The sequence below is a fragment of the Manacus candei genome, unplaced genomic scaffold, assembly GCF_025592945.1.
Source record: "Manacus candei isolate 608988 ecotype Guabito, Panama unplaced genomic scaffold, ASM2559294v1 h1tg000033l, whole genome shotgun sequence".
NCBI lineage: Eukaryota > Metazoa > Chordata > Aves > Passeriformes > Pipridae > Manacus > Manacus candei.
Genome location: NW_026138081.1, coordinates 10,311,204 through 10,331,569, shown reverse-complemented (window position 1 = coordinate 10,331,569; position 20,366 = coordinate 10,311,204). Strand labels below are relative to the sequence as shown.

Genomic DNA, 20,366 nt, shown 5'->3' with positions numbered 1-20,366 from the left:
TGTTTACATTGAGGTCCAGCTTTTTGTCTGCTTCACTGTCTTCATTCCAGCTCTGCATTGCTCTTTGCCATATTTTTCCATAGATGTATTATTTTCATTCATCTGTCTGCTCCCTAGACTGGTCCTGACCACAGCTACACTAAGGAGAAGATCAAGATTGTGGAGGGGATATGCCTTTTATCCAGTGATGATTCCGAATGGGATGACCTTAAGCAGATTCGGAGCTCTCGAGGAGGGATCCTCCGGGACCACGTCTGTATGAAGACAGACACGGTCTCTATCCAGGCTAGTTCTGGTTCACTGGATGACACCGAAACTGAGCAGCTGCTACAGGAGGAACAGTCTGAATGCAGCAGTGTGAACACAGCAGCAGCCACTCCTGAACGGCGTGGCTCACTCCCAGACACAGGCTGGAAACACCAACGCAAGCCCTCCACGGAGAGTGAGGTCTAAAGTGCAAGTGACTTGGAAATCGCTCTGACCCTCCCTACCCTCCGCTCTGCACAAAAAAGACAGGACTCTGCCTGCTAGGCAAGGAAGGGCACAGAGACCAGCCTCTCTCACAAGGGGCCCTGAGACTGTGACTGCCTTTCAGCAAGGAGCTTGGGCAGCTGTGCTGTTGTGGTTGGAGAGGGAGGATGGGTGGGTTGGAACCCAGAGACCCTTTTGACTCATTTTCACTGTCTGTGGTTTATTTATATGTTCCCTTTTCCTGGAAGCTGCCACGTTAACTTTTGCAGTGACTCCCCTGGCCTGAATCTGGTTCAGAGTTCGTGTTCCCTGGCAACCTGCAAGTCCGGTGCCATCCAGCTCACGGTCGATGCCCATGAAGAGAGCAGAGCTGCCTCATTGCTGGCTCCTGGTCACAAAAGTATCTCTAGTTATTCCAGCACTAGCAGCACTCTTTGAGGCTTGGTGTTGAGGGGTTTCTGACTTGAGAGAGGTCATGGTATAGATGGGGTATACTTTTGGGCTCAAGAGGACACTGACACAGCATCAGGTCACCTTTTAAATGGCATAAAGAGGGTCACCACAGTTGCCATGACTCACCTTGTGAGAGCATCACTGCTTACTTTTTCATCTGCTACTAAAAACTTTAAGGAATGCTCAGATTGGAGCACTGTGTCTGTTGCTGGCAGTGGACACTGCTCCCATTCTCCCCTTTCCAGTTAAAACATGTTTCTACTCTGGAAAAACAAGAGTCAGCAAATGGCCCTTTCAGAACTGTTCCCTGTGGGCACTGGAGTCTGAGTGCTGAACTTGAGGGAAGAAGAGGTTGGTATTTATCTTAGCTCTACAGAGATAATGGGAGGAAATGGATCTCAGCAAGACCTGAATTCTACTTGACTTAGCATAACTGATATATAAAAAACGAAAATCTGCTGGGTCCCCACTAGTCCCAATTCTGCAAGGTCCCAATTATCTTGGCCTTTAGGACCTTTGACTACCATAACAATGGACAAGAGAATTCCTAGGTTGAGTCTGAGGAGAATGCTCAGTGCAGATAGTTAGGAACTGCTTTATTACTAGGCTGAGCCCATTTGACCTAAAATGGGAGACAATAATCAGGGAGCTGCAAGGGCCATTTTAAGTAGTTGTTTATCAGATAGAATTGCACTTTAAATTCTTCTGTTACCACTAAATAGCTCTCCTTGCCAAGTAATTTTTCCCATCAGCTGCACGAGCTTCAGTTGTTCTCTGGCCTTCAAGGCCCTTACCCTCTAGGGAATGTCATCCTACCCTTGCAGCTACAGCCCAGCAGCATTTGGAGCTGAGGCTTGCATGCTCCCAAGGACTATTGCCACCTTTTCATATTCTCTTGTCATCTGTTTGTTGAGAAGGAAAAAAGATAGAGAAAATATCTCTTGACACTTCTTCCAAAATGAGATTTATATTAACCCCTCAAGTCACATGGATACCATCAGGGTAAAATACTAAGCATTAAGCCAGATACTTGGAAGCAGAACTTTCCAGTGAAGAATTTCTCACTGCAAACTCTGTAACCTCTTTATCGCTTAGAAAGAGGTCAAGTACATTCCCACCCATGGTGTAAAGAGAGCAAAACATACACTAGGGGTATAGTTTAGAGGTAGAGGGAGGCTGCATCTCCCATGTGATATTTTTCCAGCTGGTAAAAAAAAAAAGGAAAATCATCCTATGCTGCTCTAACATTGTTTATAAACTAACAGGCCAGCTACCCCTGAAAAACACAACAGTTGCCAGTGGGTTGGCTGTACTTTTCACAGCAGAGGTAGCTTTGCAGAAGGGGGAAGGTTGCAGCTTCAGCCTGGCTAGGTGGCTTGAAATTCTGTCCATAACTGCACCATTGGGCTGACTGGTGTATATTCCTGTGGAAAATGAACTGGAGCTAAGGCTTGGAAATTTCCCTGTGTTAATGTGGGATTCTTCCCTATTCCCAGAGGGATTTATTTTTATTTTTTTTTAATTAGATTTTTATTTAATTATTTATTTGATTGACTCCAGCCTGGGAAGCATTGATTTCGTTGGGCAGAGGCACTTTTGGATTGAGGTGTGGACTCGACTGGGAACTGAGAGAGGAGCGTGTATCTGACACAGACCTTGCCCGTCTAAGCCACCTTATGCAGGGACACCACCAGAGGGCTCAAGTGTAGGCAGAAGAATCGATTTGAAAAGAAACCATGTGTAGGGGCAGGGGCATCAGGGCTGGGAGTGAGGGGATTGAGGAGGAAGGCTCTGACTTGTAGGAGAGCAGGGTTTCTTTGAGTTTTGGAATGAGTTGTTTGGGGGGGGGTTTTTGCCCCAATAGCTTTAGTGAGCATGCACCAAAATCATAAAGTGGGACAGGGGTGAAGGGAAACATCTGCCCAGACCTGTCACTTGAGGTTCAGTCAGCCTGTTAAAATAATTGCTGTCCGAGTCACAAGTGTTGAATGGAAAGGAAAAACACAGTTTTTTCAACAGCTCATGGTGCTTGTAATCTCCACCTTGATCAATATTCTCTGCTGCTTCTTAGGAGGGACCCTGCACACTCCAGCCTAACAACCATTCATAACTGCTCTCTGCTCCCTTCCTCAAATTATTATGGTGAAAAGGAGCAACAACATGTCGCACAGCCTGTCCTCTATCAGCGAGGTGGGCAGAAATTAGTGTCTTTTTTCCTAGACAGCCCCAGTGAGATGCTGTCTAGGGGTTGCATCATGGTTTCCTGTTCTGGGGAAGAGAAGACCCTCGTTGCACTTAGGATGTAAAGAATGTAGAAAGGCTACTGGAGGATGATCTCTTGAGCACTGATTTACTATGTAAAAAGCAAACCTCTCTCCTGTCTGTCCTGAGCTAACGTCAGTGATTTCCGTGTGTTCCTGTGTAATGGTTTTAACGTTACTCACTGGAGACATTGGACTTTCTGGAGTTATTTAACCACTGTGTTCAGTATTTTAGGGGTTGATGATAATTTAATATAAATTTAGCTTTTCTTAACCACTCTGCCTGGCTTTTGGTTGTGAATCATGCATGTTATTTGGACTCTCCTTTGAAAGAGGAGCTCCCAGACCTGTTTGCACAGAACCTCAATTTTGCTTCATTTGAGAGGAGCAAGAAGGTAGAAACAGATCTGTGTTCTTAGAATAACCTGATTGTAGCACACACCGTAGTCACCCCTGTGACTTTGAATGAAGGGCTCAATATCTGCAGTCACTTTTGCAAATTCCTGCACACACATAATACCTCTCACTCTGCCCCCGCCTGGCTTTTTTTCTTTTTTTTTTTCCCTTTCCCCCTCCCCCATTTTAACACAGCAACAGCAGAAGAGGATGTTTTTTTTGGAATGTATTAGGACTATAGAGAGGTATCAAGGCTCTGCCCAGTGGAAAATAAAGCTCTGAAGAAGAGCTGTTTTTACTGTCTGTAAGGGGTTTTGTTCAAGCTTCTGTTGCATTTTTTTGTAACCAAGAGTTTCAATAGTGCAAAAGGCTGAGTAATGAATGAAACATCCACTAATAACTGACACTGCAGTACTGGTGCTAATCTTGTAACACATTCTGTCCCTTTTTGATGAAAGAAGTATGTAAAACATTTTAGCTCTACTCCTGCTCATTTCACAGTTGAAGCACAGTGCAGAAGTGATTTCAGTCAGGTCATGAAAAAATATAATCACCTCACTTTTTAAAAAATTGATGGTGCTTACACAGCGTGGTGGGGGGAGAGAAGGCACTATAAGATTAACTGCAGTTGTGTGCACGGCACTCTGCTGTCCCTTGTCTTCTATTCCAATTACCCCTAAGAATTTTTCCTTCAATTTCTTCGGCTGAAGTGAAGAAACAAAGGAGTGAAAACACTGTACTCCAACAGCACAGGATTCATAGAATAGATGAGGTTGGAAGGGACCACAGTGGGTCATGTGGTCCAACCTCCTTGCTCAAGCAGGGTCATCCCAGAGCCCCTGGCACAGGATTGTGTTCAGACAGTTATAGAATATCTCCGGTGAGGGAGGCTCCACAACCCCTCCGGCCAACCTGTCCCAGTACACAGTCCCGTACACAGTAAAGCAGTCCTTCCTCGTGTTCAGGTGAAACTTCCCGTGCATCAGTTTCTGTCCGTTGTCCCGTCCTGTTGCTCGGCACCACCGCGAAGAGCCCGGATCCGTCCTCTTGACACCGTACCTTCAGATACTGATAGACATCGATGAGGTCCCCTCTCAGTCTCCTCTTCAGTCACTGCTTTGCAAACTCAGTGACCACGTTAAAGAGGAGAAAGGCCGTTCCCCTTTAACGGGACGTTCCCCAAGGCTGAATCAACCGGCTCAGAGCTGCTTTAGCCCTTGGCCAAAGGGTCGGGCGGCCTGACGCGGCTGCCTCAGGACCCCACCAGAGCCTCTCGCTAGGCGCACCGGGCCCCGCCGCCGCCCCGCGCCCTTACAGGGACCCACGGCGGGCTCTCTGCGGCCCGTCCCGGTGGTTGCTGGGGGCGGGGCCGGGCTGATGCCGCTCGAGGACGCCCCTGGCGCGGTGCGGCGCGCGCGCTCCGCGCGGAGCGTGCCCCCGGTGCGGCGCGCGCTCTCCCGGCGGCGCCGCGGTGTCGGGAGCGCGCGGGGAGCACGCGCTGCGGCTGCCGGATTCAAACGGGCCAATGAGGCGCGCGGGCACGAGCGCGGGCGGGGCCGGTGGCGGCCAATGGGCGCGGCGGACACTGGGAGGTGCGGGCGGTGCTGGCGATTTCAAACCCCGCCGAGCAGCCGCTGGACCGTCGCCGGCCCGACCTGCGGGGCCCAGGTGAGATTCGCCGGCCCTGTCGCTTCCCCGGGGGAGCCCCAGCCCCTGCCCCGTCCGCTCCCCGGGCCCGCGGGAGGGTGGATAGGCCTCTCTCCGCCGCCGGGCCTGAGCCTCCCCGCCTCTCGCGGGGCCCAGGCGGAGGCGCAGCCCCCGCGGCGCGGACATTCTCCCGCGGACATGGCTTGGGGCCGCGGGCTGCGCCGGCACCCGCCCGCGGGGCCCGGCGGGGTGAGGGCCGCGGCTGGTGGCGGTGGGAGGCCGCGGCCTGTGCCGCGCCGCGGGGGCGCAGCGGGTGCCGCTCGTTCGGGCCGCCCGCGCAGCGAGGGACGAATGGGGGCCGCGGGCCGCCGCCGTCCTGTCCTCGTTGTGGCCTGAGAGCTGCCGGGGGTGGGTGTCTGCGGGGGAGGCGGCCGGTGCGGTGGGCAGAGGCCGGGGGGGAGCCGAGCGCGGCCGCCTCCCACCGCCCTGCGAGGGAAATGCGGACCGAGCGCCTTCTGGCCCCTGAGGCTGCGTGCGGGATCGGGTCCCCCTCTAAAATGTCCTAAGGTAAACGTTCCCTGGGGTAATTGTAATCTTAAAACGAAGATCACGAGTTCATCTCTGTTTCTGCAACTCTGTTGTCGGGTGTAGGTGTTAAGTCTTGAATCGCCAGGGCCCCCAGCCAGGAGGTACTTCCTGTTGAATCCTCTCTAGTGTTTGTAAAGAGGGACTGGATAGGAATATGGACCCCATGTTTACCCCACACACCTTTTCCCCATTTCATTTGATTCTATTTCTGAATCAGAGAGAGTCTTGTGATTCTTCTAGAGGCAGTAGTGTTCAGGTTGGTGTACAGAGGATTTTCCTCCTGAATTTAGACCCCCGCCAGTGAGAGACACGAAGTTTTGCATGGCAGAGGCTGAGGAATGAAACTTCTGTGCAGCTTAAGCAAACGTGGACTCTTGCAAAAAGAAAATTTTAAAAAATTGCATGTTCTACAGTTTCCTTATTGATTTGTGTTTGATGTGTATTATCTATCTAATTATTCTGAAGCTTTTCTTTTTTGCCGTTTTATTTTGTGTTTAGTGTTGCATTTTCTGCTACTTTTGCTGAACTGCAGTGCTGTTTATGTTCTGCATGTGAGAAGGGGATAGGTAGTTGTTGGGTAGTTGAGTTACCAGCTATGGGAGACCTTCCTTATGTATTTCATGTGTATTGCAGAAAGCATTGCTTTAGGCTTTCAGTGAACATATCTATTAGTTTGAAAGTGTAAAGCTGTGTATTTCCAAATGCTGTGAGTCTCAAATACTGAAGTACTCTAAAAGGCTACTTACAAAAATCTATTACTAAAACTTTGAGATGGGCTCAACTCAGAAAGTAGAATAGTTGCAAGGTGCCCATATAGTTTTGATTCTTTGGTGTCCACTGTCAGATCAGTTGATTGTGCAAAAGGTAGAATTTGTTTTGATTTTCTTGCATCAGGCTCAGCCTTTCTTTAAACCTTGCTGTTTTGGTAGCTTCCCCCCACATTGAACTTATAGATGTTGTGATAGAGTTAAGCTTTTTAAGCAACGTCAAGAGAGCAGTGTATTAAAGCAGAATCAACACCAAAGGGCCTTCAGGTACTGCAAACTGGTTCTGAATAAGTTGTTGTAGATGTAGTAAAGATAATTCTCAAAAACACAAAGCTGGGAACATTAAATGGGGGACCTGCTATAGGGAAAATTATGTGACAACTTGACAAAAAGAAATAAAATTTGAATTTTAGAAATAGGGAAAATTAAGACTTATTCAGACCGGTTTAGATCTGTACTGGTGGGGGGCTTCTTTGATATTCTAATACAAAAAAGGGAATGCACGGTGATAGAATGTGATTCCTGATTCTTGTACACATATAACTTGTATTTGGTGGGGCTTAACTTTCACACTGGTTCTTATCCTTTCCCTGGGATGGGTCAGTTACGTAAGCTGGGCAACTGCTTCTGAAAACCTGGTCTGCCGTGGTGGGGCTGGTACTCTCATGCTGGTGTCTGTTAAAATGCAATGGTTCTGCTTCTGTTTAGTCAGTGCAGAAAACCTGAATTTCACTGTAGTGTTGTAATGATCAGTGCTCATCAGGTTCTCTTTTTTCCCCTTCGTATTTCTCATCTGTTCCATGCTGCCAGCAGATGGTTTATAAAAGAAACTTATAGACTTGTATTGCTAATTTGTTTGTAAACTATTTAATGTAAATGATTTGTTAAGTCTCTGCCAGAGTAGGATGGCATTAAAGCTATTTGCATCTGTAGCAGAGTGGTTGGTTTCAAGACAAGGTAGTCTAATATTAATACAGTGTTGCTGAGGTTTTGTTGTAGACTCTTCTAGCGGTTCATGTTATAGGGGTGGCGTTCTGAAGTGACATGGGAAAGCCTTGAACCCTCGTTTTTAAACTAAACACTGCCTTGCAGTAGGCAGTGTTGCTCTAGCTTGTTTGAATAGTCTCTTGACCTGAGCACGTGTAGGTCTTTGGCTTGCCTCTTATGACAGCTCGGTTGCTGTGAATGTCAGATGTTGAAAAGTAGAAGCTGCTGTGCATGTTTGTGCCTCCCTGTTACAGGGGGTAGGTTGAGGTGATAGGAAAAGTAACTTGGACAATTATTCAATACAGAGCATGGCTGGTGCTGGCAGTGCCTGGAAGAGGCTTCTTTCTTCGATTAGCTAAAAAGATGGCTGAAGAAATACAACCTTGCATCGTATGGCTTGATTGCTTTTCTGAGTCGGAAGCTAGTGAGACCCAATTTCCACCATACCAGCTTCTTCAGTTGCTATTGTCGCCGTAGAAAAGGCATCTCAAAATGTCAGACGATGGGCTGGAGAGATTGCTGATGAATCAGCTCCACCGGAGCGCTGTCATTACACATCTCGCAGCAGAACATGAAATGCGGGGATGGTGTGATGCCAGGCTATTCGTTCATACCTCCTTTGGAAGGCACTGTTTCTCCTTCCTCACGGCAGGCCTTGTTCCTCCTGTCGGGTTTCAGAACCGCTCCCTACTTCAGTTAGAGATTGCTGGCTGATTGGTGGCCTGGGATAATGTCTGCTGCATGCTCGGGTATGACCGCAGCTCCCTCTGTTAGAGTAGTAATTGTTCTGACGGGTCTAGGCGTTCGGGGTATGACTCATGAGGACAGTAAGCCTGGCGGGCCACGACGGTCACCGGCCGGCAGCCCCGGCCCCGCCGCGGGCGGCTCCGCAGCGCCCGCTGCCGCCCGCCCGGCTCCGCGGGGGCCGCTCCGCGGCGGCGGAAAGAGGGGTCGCGATGTGCTCGGGGCTGCTGCGGGGCCGGCCCGGCCCTGCCCTGCCCTGCCCTGCCCGCCTTTGTCTGGCCCCGGCACGGGCCGGCTCCCGCCCAGGTGCGGCCGCGGCGCCCCGAGCCCCGCCCGCAGCGGGGAGGGGCTCGGCCCGGCCCGCCCGCGATCCCCGCCCGCTGCCGCCGGGAGCCGGCAAGGAGCTGTCAGGGTGAGTGTCCGGCCAGGCCCGGCCGAGCCGCGGACAGTGCGCGGCGGGGCCGTGCCAGGCCCGGCCGTGGGGCGGGGGCGGCGGGCAGAGACAATGCCGGGCGGGCGGGCGGCCTGCTCGCCGTGCCCGGCCGCGGCCTGCGGACACACACCCGCGGAACGGGAAACATCCCCGGGCTGCGGGGCGCGTCTGGGGCTGCGGGCAGAAGTGTAGGGGCTGCTCTGCTGGAAGATGCTGGGGATGGCGGAGACGCCGCTAGTTGCGGAGAGAAGCCGTGCTGGAGGGAGCTTGGCTAGGAGAAGGAGGCAGCTCGTGGTTGGTGATGTCTCTGCGGGAGCTTTCCTTCATCAGCAGTTCAGGCCGTCCTTTTAAAGAACATCACATGAGACTTTTCATGCCTGAGCTTTGTAAACACCTTGAGGGATGGGGGAGTTTGCAGCTTATAAGCACGGTCCCACTGACATCTTTCACTCCAACTAGCAATCCTTAGAATTATGTCAGTGCACACAAACTTGTCCATGTGTTGCCCTTTGGCCCTTCTCTGCTCCGTAAGACTGGCTTCACTCCAGGCTTACCTATGCAGTTAGAAATTGCTTTTGCTCTTAGCTGTAACAGAAGGTCAGTTTATTTTACATTGTCTCTCACTTTTAGGTGCTTGGAAAGGAACAGTCTTGGTTACTTTCAGAGGCCATGTATTTTCGGGAGAAATAAGTGTTTATTTACATTACCAATAACTTGCCCTTTGTGCTGTTAGAATTTCACTGAGTTGAGTTAGGACATGTAAGTTAGAGCAGGGAAGAGAGAATTTAATGCAGTATGTTCTTGAATGCCATTTCATTCCTACTGAAGTAGTAGCTTCTCTCAGCTGTCATCTACTCCACAACCTGCAAAATTCCTTTTTAGCATGCATTTGTCTTTTTTTTTTTTTTTGTTATTTTGAGGTCTTGCTATTCTTTCATCAAGATTCTGTGCATCTTGCAACTTCTAGTTCATCTATCAATTGAAAATGCCAGCCTTTAAAAATCTATAAAATTATTGCCTAAGCAGCAAATAATCTTCTGTGGGTTTTGTAATCTTGTTCTTTTGTCTGTCATCAAAAAATATGTGGACTGAACCTGGAACATTTGCAGTCTTACTGAACATTCTTCTGACTCTGCTGCTTTTCTAGGTATCAGTAATTCAGGATTGTTAGTTGAACTTCAATTTTCCTTTTGATTATATGGAATTTACCAAAACAGTTGCAGTGTTTCACTGACTGATCAGGCTATCGTTCTGAGATGTGTGCGTTCTTCAGGATACTTAGTGTGACCAGGTGTTGTTTAAAATAAAAAAGTGTGTTATGATTGCTTGAATTTTCAACCTTTTTTCTGAGCTACTTTATGTTGTGTTTAATGGGAAGATTTGGCTGGCAAAATGAAAAAAATGTGCTGGGCTAAACTTCTCAGAAAGTGAAATTTCATCTTTTCAGAGCCAAAGAGCAAATATGACCCAAAACTGCCATTAAACAAATAAAAATTCTTTCTGCTAGGAAAACTGTGAGCTGCACTGGCAGAGAACTGTAGTTTTATCTGAAATGTGACATCCATCTATATACTCTCCAAGTATGTGCCCTACTGTATAGGAACATTTCAAACAGATTTTTCCTTTAAAAAGGCCTGTCTTGATTCTCAGAACTTACTCTTGACTGGTGTTTTTGAGAATCTTTCAAAATATGAAAATATGCGATGATGTTCTTGTACAACAGTAATGTTCAATAGGTGAAAGTGAATAGGGAAAAGTAGACAATCAGTATCAATAAATATCTGGTTTTTGTTTAGCATAAAATGGCTTCCTAGTTTGCCATTCTAGATTTTCTCTAGAAAATGGTCTGGAAGCTGACACTTCACAGTAAAATATATTGATAGGTGATGAATGTATGCTTCAAAAGAGAACACACTTCAGAATGTTTATGGTGTAAAGATTTTCCTTGGCGGGACCCCATACTATAAGTTGTAAGGTTGATGCTATGCAACCCTCAAAACTGTAGGAAAAGCATTTACTTAGAAGTTGAGTAGGAGCTGTTCAGAGTAGTGCGTGGTTAATCCAAACTTTGATGTTTTGACACTTTCCCACAATCTTTTAATGTGTTGACAAATTTGTTTCCCAAACATACTTATATTCAGTTGGTAATTCTCACTTTTACATTTGAAATTCCTGCATTTGTGCTGCCTTGTAAATATTTTCCACTCTTGCTGCTTTTTACGTGATCTCCTTTTGAAAGATCCTGTTCTTTTCCTCATGGTCTTCATTTTCTCACTGCTCCATAATATAAAAACTTGCCCTGCCGAGAACTGTCAGGGAGGATTTGTTATTAATCTCCATTGCAGATTCGTTGGCTGACTTACTTTTGGAAATGTCGTGTTGATGACTTTAATGACAAACGTTGCTCACAAAACTTACTTTGGTGGTTCAGTCACTTCAGAGGTCTTGTTTTCTGGATTCTACCAAAATTAATAGTCACTGAAAGACTTAAATCTGTTTGTTCTGAGTTGTGGTAACAAAAAAGCTATGTAGGTCAAACACTTCATTGCTGCAAATTCACTAGTAATAACAGAATTTAACTGCTTTATTGTATAATGAGGCCACTTGCTATTTGGATGTTGAAGTAATGACTTGAGGTTTACATGTCTTTGCAAACAAGCTTTTAAGAAAAAGCTTTTTGTCAAAAGGGAGATACTCTCTGACCATACAGAACCCGGTGACTTAATTGAAAGGAGAAACAACAGTCTTTTATTCTGGTAAATGCAAGATGTAGACAGTACAAAATCTTGGCATTAGGACAGGCGTGAGCAGTGATGAAGCTTGAAAGACTGGATGTTTAAGAAGGAGCTTTCCCTCTGTGACCGTGGAATACTTTCTGAGAAATTGTCTGTTCTAGAGGGATTTGTAAATTATGGAGGGGAGTATAATTTTATCACTATTTTTAGATGTCAGATTCTGAACAGAAGGTAACTTAACCCATTTTGTAATTGAAGTAACCGTTGTAGATGTTAACCACTGAAAATAGTAGGGCAGCTGAGTTGACCAGACTGAAAAAAAAATAGGTGAAATGCTGTTTGATGGTCATTCAACTCCCCTTCCTGTGTCTGTCTCATGTATGTTCTCCTCCAAGCTGAGTACATTGTGATGTTGGGAAGGGAAATCCTAGACCCTTTTCTTCTAGATTCTGTAATGTATCACTAGAGTTTACTACCAAGAGGTTGCACTTTGTGGCACTGTTGTATATGTGTAAGGGTAAAAATAATTGTCAATCAGTATCAGTCTTGCAATGGACAAGCCATTTTAATAGAGTTGCTCCTAACTTTAGGGTTTGAACTGATTTGAGGATGTAGTAAGGTAGTCACTGTCAATAGGATTTTTCCATGGCAGAACAAATTTCTGAAGAGAAATAAGTGTTTCTTTTTATTTTTGAAGTAGGAAGCTCATGCTTCTGACAGTTTTCTAAAAGAACAGGGAGTAAATGGGAGTCTACTCCATCTACTGTCTTAATACAGTTGCCAGTTTTATCCTGGTGTTTCTGCTGCTGGCAGGTGTGTTAGTGGTTTTTTCCTCTTCCTGTTTTCTTTGAGAATAACTATTGTCCTTATTTTGGTTCTTTGTGCATTCTTCCAACAAAACAAGATAGAGGCAATAGCTTGAATTACCTCCAAGTTTCTGATTAAGATTCAGAATTACCTAACTTCCTATAAAATTCACTCTTCTTGGCAAAGTGTGAGTTTGGGAAGAGACCACTCTATTTATGTTGTCTGCATCCACACTGAGGAGGTACTCTGGTGTTTCTGTACTGGTCCATTAAGATGAAGGTAGTCATAATGGAAGCACCGTTAATGCTGGCAAAGCTGCATCTTATCTGATGGCACTTAGCTGCAGAACTAACTCTGCAGGGAATTCTGCTGCTCTGTGTTCACACTGGGGTACTCTTGCATTCTTCCCTTGGTGGGCTGTCTGAAAACCTTTTTGTGTGAATGTCATCTCATTTTTGCTTTTGGAGATAAATCATCACAATCATAGAGCTAGATCTATTTTAACCCCCACTTCCATGTTTGCCATAAGTGTCTTGCTTTTGAGTATGGGATGGCACTTTTTCTTGTTTTGTTTCGAGGTGAGTTTGGTTTTGTTAGAGTTTTTGTTTGTTTGTTTTAATAGGTAAAATGCATTGAATTTGAATTAAGAGGCTGTTGATTTATATTTAACTTTGAGCCCTCTCAGCAGACTGAAGGAGGGAATAAGAGAATAATTGAGAGGTTTGGGCAGAGAAAATGAAAGCAGTAGAACTTCAAAAGAGTTTAAACAGCTGAAAGCAGGATCTATTGCAAAAGGCTGATGGGACTTGTATGCGAAAAGATGTAGTCATTCACTTGCTCTTTTGACCTTTTGTGATTGTTTGGTTTTGGTATGGCCTTTCAAAGTTCAAGTTTTATTCTCATTGTAACTTTTAATTCAGAGACCCTTTTCTTGTCAATTCCTGACATGGAAGAATGGTGTGACTAGAATATGACCCAGAGCTTTTTTTTTTTTTTTTTTTTTTTAGGAAGTTGAACATTAAAAAAGATAATGGAACAGAAGTAGTAGTAGAATGGGCTTTAGGCAACCTTACTTCTGAGTACTTTGCTTCTTATGTAATGAGCAGAGTGATGCTTTCGTTCCCAATGGTTTACAGTTCTTTGACCCACTCAACAATATTTTTTTGCCTTTTTTTTTTCTTTAAAAGCAGACTTTTCAGTATACTATGCTGATGTCAAGAAAAAAATAGCCATATTGTTGTTTGTGATGAGAAAGGAAATGAGAAGGGCAAACCTTAATGCTTGGATGCACTTGTTTATGTATGTAGTCAGCTTCTGTTTTGACATTGACTTGTGTTTTATTGCCATTGGGCAAATTATTAGGTTTGTGCAATTATTGTGAGAACAGTATTAACATCCATAGGAACTTGTAAATATTTAAGGTAAGCGCAGTGTACTTTGCTGTGAGTGTGTATTGGTGACTGGTGGGGGTTTTGGAGTTCTTTGTGTTTCTTTTGGTTTTACTTTTTTAATTATTGGGAAGTTGGGTTGTTATGTTTTTATGTATCTTATAACTAATCCCAGGAAGGAATAAAATACCGCTTTTATTGTGGGCTGTTGCTAGCCTAATTTTGCTGTAGGGTTAGCTGTGCGTTGGTGTTGTTGGCTGGCAGAAAGCTTTGGAGAACTTGCTTATATTAACTTATACCAGTGAAATTACCCCCCCCTCCCAATTACAGAGATTAATTTTCTGCAGAAAACCTCTGAGTATTAGGTGAAATACTTATTAGACTAAAGTATACAGCTTTGCTGGCATAGTGTTTCTGTTAGGAATTTCTGTTAGGAGCATTGTGCTAGTGTTGTATACTTATCTGCCTTTAGTGATAAATTGTTGTGTGTGCTGGCCGGTTTATAGAGTTTTTGTCCTTGTCTATGCATTCAGACTGGTGTGCTGAAATGTTATGTCCTCTCTGGTTTGATTTTGTTTGTATAAATAATGTTGGGAGCCCTTGTTACTGCTGCTGCTATTTTCATTTTGCTGATCTCCCTGTGTCAGGCATGTTCTCTCATTATTCTTTGAACAGTCAAGTTACATTGTACAATATGTCTGAGATGAGCATTAAGCCTGAGATCTCGTTTCTTGTACCCTAATGGTCAACATTCTTATTTTAATCAAAAGGAGAAGGGAGAGGGGGAAAACACTTAAACTCGAAGAAGTAAGAATTTGAGCCCTACATGTGGCAAAACACTGATCTCTTGTTGACAGTTGCTGATGGTGGCTACATTAGAATTAAGGCCAAAAATGGGTTTTGTTCTCCTTGTAGTAACTGATCATTTCAGTTGTGCTGTTTATAAAGTTGTTAAAATGACTGTCCTTACACTAGCACCCGATTATTTTTTGACACTGATTCATGGCACCTGTTGCTGAAAGCACGTGTCAGTAAGAGTCAGTTTTATAGTGTTGATGAGAACTCATTTTGGTTTAGTGCCTTAATCATAGTACATTTTTCCTGGAGCTTAGATGAGGTTATATTCTGCGTGCCTTCTCTGCATACTAAAATTTTCACAGATTGAGACTTCTGCTATCTGAAATACTACAAATTGCACTGCTCTCGAATCTTTGATGGCTTCTAGTAGCTTTACAGGGCTAACAAAATAGTGGTCTGGTCTTTGTAGTGTGTATCTATAATTACAAACTTGGACTGCATATTAGCAGTGAGATTTGCTACAGAATTGTCCTTTTTTTTTATTTGGTGGGTTGGTGTGGTAGGGTTTTTAGGTACAAGTATGTATATACCCAACATGTATTTTTCTGTTTTCTAACTTGTCCCTGTCTCCACAGGAATTACTGTAATTACAGAGAGAGCCTGACTTACAATGGGGGATGACAGTGAGTGGATGAAACTGCCCATTGACCAGAAATGCGAACACAAGGTAGGAAATCCTGTCTTTGGGTTTGGCTTACTGTGTATCTCTGCTTGTGGTGATTCTGTAGAGCTTCTCTATCTAAATGCATCATGGTTAGGTAATCTTGACAGCCACATGGCATGTGTATTAACAGCTCTGAAACTGCAGCAGCTCTATCCAACCCAGAGACTGAATAACCTTTATTAAGCAGATTTTAGTGGCATTATATTCTACATGGTGTAAGCTTGTGTGCTGAAAGATCAGTACACTCATACACTCATTATTCATCTGTAGCTGAAGCCATTGTTGGGCTCCCACCTTCTCATCAGTGGTTGTTAGAACTAATGAAGAGCAGTGGGGAAAACTGACATCTCTCTAGCCAGATCATTCTTGGTGGGAGAAAAACAAGTATTTTGTCCTGTTGCATGTTATTCAAATAGACATTGAAAAGAAGTCTGCAGATGCCAGATTGCTGACCATACTTTCAAACATGATTGAAGAACTTTGTGAGATTAAGATTGTACTAGCACAACATTTAAATGTCCTATTTCTGCTTCCAGCTGTGGAAAGCAAGATTAAATGGTTATGAAGAAGCCCTTAAGCTTTTCCAGAAGATAGATGACGAAAAGAGTCCCGAATGGTCCAAGTATCTTGGATTGATAAAGAAATTTGTGACAGACTCCAATGCAGTGGCTCAGCTGAAAGGACTGGAAGCAGCGCTTGCTTATGTTGAAAATGCTCATGTAGCTGGGAAGTAAGTAGCTTTTTCTTGCTGCTGTTAGGCTGTTAGGACAGTTTAGTGTACTCTCTGAGAAAGGCTGCACAGAAATTGTGGAGTGGCCACTAACAATTCTGATCTCTTGTTGAGAGCAGAATTTGCTCTCTAATCCAGAGAATTTGCCGAATGGCAGGCTTTCCTTGTAGATGGCCTCCATATGCATATGAACTTGTCACAAATTGCTTACAATGTTCTAAGAAGCTACTAATGGCAGTAGTAAAAATTTCTGAAATGGCAAAGAAAGTGAATCAGTAATGTGGTAGTGTAGGTGCTGGGAACTAGAATCCCTGTTCTGTTTGACTAAAGCAGGCTGTCTGTACAGGGAGCCTTTTTTTCAGGGGAATATTTTTGTAATTCATACATGAAATAAAATGTAGTTATGTGATGTTGCATCCAACCTAACCAATATTAATCTTCACACCTGCCAGTTTCTTTATGGATGTTTTTTAGTACTTCTCTGTTGTTGAGCCCATGAAATAGGCCATAATCCTGAGGGTGAAATATAAGCACCTAACAGGCTAGATTAATGCTTTGGTCTGCTGACTTTGTGACCTGATGAAATGAATAAAAGTCTTATTTAAAAAAAAAAAAATAAATCCAAAGCATTGTTTAAAAACTTAACAACCTTGCAAAGTCCTTGATTTAAAAGTGTTGTAAATAATAGAATTTATTTGAAGCTTGGAAATATATGTGAAATCCTGTGCTGGGATTATGTACTGATGCAGTATGTTAACTGTAACATATACAATTCCAGGACATGGCATTTAATTTTTAACCTCAGCTAGTGTTTTTTAATACACTTTTGGGAATGTTTACTATTCACTGGTGTAGTCTGGTATTAGAAACATGTTAATTATGATCTGCAGGAGCTCTTTTGATTGAACTAGAGGTTGAAGTTATCCCTTACAAAAGGTTAATACTTTCAAAATTAGCTTAGGATATAGTCTCTTTTGTATGAGGACTCGCTGGGTTTTAATCTGGTTTTGCTATTGTGTGTACTTTTTTTCTGTGGATAATGGTGTAGAACACTTGATTCACATAAATGTTCCAAAAGTAATACTCTCTGATCTTTCAGGACAACCGGAGAAGTAGCATCTGGAGTTGTAAATAAGGTGTTCAATCAGCCGAAAGCCAGAGCCAAAGAGCTGGGTCTAGATATATGTCTAATGTATATAGAAATCGAGAAAGGGGAGGTGATACAAGAAGAATTATTAAAGGGTCTGGACAACAAAAACCCAAAAATCATAGTAGCATGTATAGAGACACTGAGGAAAGCACTAAGGTAAGCTTTTAGTTCTTTAAAGGTTTGGGTTTTTTTATGGTTTTCTTTTTTCCTTTTTTCTCAGCAATGTGTGGAGTCTAATTTACTGCTTAAGTCTTTAGCAGGCCCTTGCCTTGTTAGTGTTGAATAGGATGAATCTTTCCTTAACTGATATGTCTTGACAACAGGAGTTCAGAGCATCATGAGATTTGTTAGATGCGAGGGTTGTCCATGTTGTACAAGCCTCATCTGGATATCTTTCATTTGTGGTAGCTGTTTACCAAACTTCTATTTTCACAGCAGAAAGAAGAGCAAAATTAGTGTGTCTTGTTCCAGACTGTGAGGCTTCTCCTCTTCTGAATACTTGAAATAAACTAACTGAATGTGAAAACTAAATACAGTTTGGTTTTTTTCTTAAAAACAGCTTTTCTCAGTGATGGATGTTTAGTTGGGTACACAGTGTGTGTTTTTAGAAGACAGTTTAAAAAAAACCCCTCATTGCACACTAAGCTTCCACTGTCTGTGTAATAATTACAGAATCACAGAATATGCTGAGTTGGAAGGGACCCACCAGAATCCTCAAGTTCAACTCCTGTCCCTGCACAGAACTATCCCCAAGTCACACCATGTGCCTCAGGGTATCATCCAAATGCTTCTTGAACTCTGTCAGGCTTGGCACTGTGACCACTTCCCTGGGGAGCCTGTTCCAGTGCCCAGCTACCCTCTGGGTGAAGAATCTTTTTGTAATATCCAACCTAAACCTCCCCTGAGACAACTTCAGGCCATTCCCTTGGGTCCTGTCACTTGTCACCACAAAGAAGAGATCAGTGCTTGCTCCTCCTGTTCCCCTCACAAGGAAGTTGTAGACTGCATTGAGGTCTCCCCTCAGTCTCCTCCAGGCTGAGCAGACCAAGTGACCTCAGCTGCTCCTCATATGGCTTCCCCTCAGGGCTCTTAACCATCTTTATTGCCCTTTGGACTCTCTAAGGGCTTAATATCTTTTTTTATATTGTGGCTCCCAAAACTGCACAAAATATTCAAGGTGAGGCCACACCAGTGCAGAGCAGAGCGGGACAATCCCCTCCCTGGACCAGCTGGCGATGCTTTGCCTGATGCCCCCCGGACACGGTTGGCCCTCCTGGCTGCCAGGGCACTGCTGACTCAGATTCAACTTGCCATCGACCACGACCCACAGGTCCCTTCCCATGGCACTGCTTTCCAGTATCTCATTCCTCAGACTGTATGTACATCCAGGGTTGCCCCATTCCAGGTGCAGAATCTGGTGCTTCCCCTTACTGAACTTCATATGACTGGTGATTGCCCATCCCTCCAATTTGTCGAGGTCTCTCTGCAGGGCCTCCCTGCCTTTGAGGAACTCAACAGCTCCTCCCAGTTCTGTACTGTCTGTAAACTTGCTTAGTATCCCTTCCAGTCCTGTGTCCAAGTACTTTATGAATATTTTGAAGAGCACAGGGCCTAAGATGGAGCCCTTTGGAACCCCACTTTATTAAAAAGGAGAGCTGATAATGCTCCCTAAAAACCAAGTCCAATTTAAGATAAGGTAGTACGTTTCAGTAATATTTTTCTTTTCCTTTTTTGTTCCATGTCAAGTGTATTTGCTACCTTTGAGTGAAAAATACTGGAGCTTTATAAAATTCTTGGTGTATATGTAATTCAATGTCCATTAGGGTTTTTTTTTTTAAGGAAACAGATAATTTTGGAATTAATGGACAGAACACTTTTCTGAGTAAAGTAGCTCGTGTGAAAACTGTATAATGTATATGGTGAGTGTCTTATGCTGTGTATGTTTTAGAGGACTTGCTGAGGCATATATATAGATAGTCCTTGTTAAACTGCTTCAGGCTTCTGTAAAAAGTCAAAAGCATTGTGCTTAGCACATTATCTGTGTTTCTGCAAAGTGAAACTACTGTCCCATATTTAAGAATATATTTTAGCTATTTTAAATTGCCTAATCTAGTGAAATGTCCTTTAACAGTGCAGTGTAATTAGAAACCTGCATAACCATCCTCAGTGTCTTTCAACTACCCAGTCCTATAAAATGTGCTGCATCTGCTTTTTTTCTTATGTGCAGTATTTTATTATCTTTGATGTTAAGATCAAATTCTTTCATAGAGCCCTGTGGGCTTAAACTTCATCTTTCTGTTTCTGAACTGTGTTGCTACCTGAATTTGTCTGGTGCTTTGAGAGCCTTTCTACATTGATAACAAAATTTGTCTGTGTTGTACCTAGGTGGGTAGCTTGAATGCAGAACTACTTTAGCTTCTGATGTTTTCTATCTTGTGCTAAGGTTTCTGTTCTTTCTTGTATTGTTATATAAATTAGCTTATATGAATTAGCTAAGAGTAAGTTTGTATAGGCACTCTTCCCAGTATGCTTTCTTTTTGAGTCATGATACAAAAATAAAAATCTTGGGCATCATATTCTACATTTAAATTGTGCTACTTCCAAGATCTCTCTTAAAGGTTTTAATACTTAATATTTTTCAAACTGGGTATGGCAATAAAATGATACGCACTAGAATTTCTAGAAAGTAAGATATATAAATTCTAGTTCTTGAGCAGCCTTTTTTACTAGTTTTTTCATGTGGAACTTGATTGGAGGGAAACATAAGAGAAAGTGTGCTTAGTAGAAAGGTTACCTCAGCATTCTGAAGAGGAAATGCGTCTGAATCAAAACTATTTATTGCTTTTGAGGTGATTTATATATGATGCCTTAATAACTATAGCAGTTAACTTTACCATGAGTTTGAAAAGAAAGTTCTTGTGTTCTTATTTGTCAGTGACTGAAAGAAAGTTTTGAACATTAAGTTCAACAACATGTAGAATCTGCTGACAAGGAAGGGTGGTTGGCTGGGGAAACTTGTTTTATGGGTCCTTCCAGTGGCATGTATTTCAACACATATGTTTTCTGTGAAGATGACCCAAGGTCCCTATAATTATCTAGTCCAACAAGTGCAAAAGTGACTAATGCTTTTACTGCAGTTTGCCTCCAAGGATAGACAAAGGAGATTCTGTTCTGATTTAAAAAAAGTAGGTCATACAAATTTTTGTCTAAGGACAGCTTCTTTCTTTTTCTTTTTTCTCCACTCCCTTGCCCCTGTCAAGGGGGCACATTTAAGCACCAGTTTGGAT

General features: G+C 43.7%; 2 protein-coding genes across 7 annotated transcripts in view; both read left to right on the top strand.

The window, feature by feature from the left end:
- Window positions 1-4,291, top strand: part of LRP4 (LDL receptor related protein 4) — a 97,047-nt gene extending 92,756 nt beyond the window's left edge. For 5 of the 6 annotated variants that reach the window (XM_051791895.1, XM_051791894.1, XM_051791896.1 and 2 more), the window contains one exon: window positions 118-4,291. In XM_051791895.1, coding sequence (XP_051647855.1) covers window positions 118-453 — 336 coding nt within the window. In that variant the 3' untranslated portion in view covers window positions 454-4,291. The remainder of the gene's footprint in view (window positions 1-117) is intronic. The other variant, XM_051791897.1, reaches the window with a different exon arrangement.
- Window positions 4,292-5,106: 815 nt separating this feature from the next.
- Window positions 5,107-20,366, top strand: part of CKAP5 (cytoskeleton associated protein 5) — a 54,365-nt gene continuing 39,105 nt past the window's right edge. Inside the window, exons 1-4 of the mRNA XM_051791890.1 lie at window positions 5,107-5,249; window positions 15,111-15,202; window positions 15,736-15,929; window positions 17,029-17,235. Of these exons, the coding sequence (XP_051647850.1) occupies window positions 15,146-15,202; window positions 15,736-15,929; window positions 17,029-17,235 (458 nt within the window). The 5' untranslated portion in view covers window positions 5,107-5,249; window positions 15,111-15,145. The remainder of the gene's footprint in view (window positions 5,250-15,110; window positions 15,203-15,735; window positions 15,930-17,028; window positions 17,236-20,366) is intronic.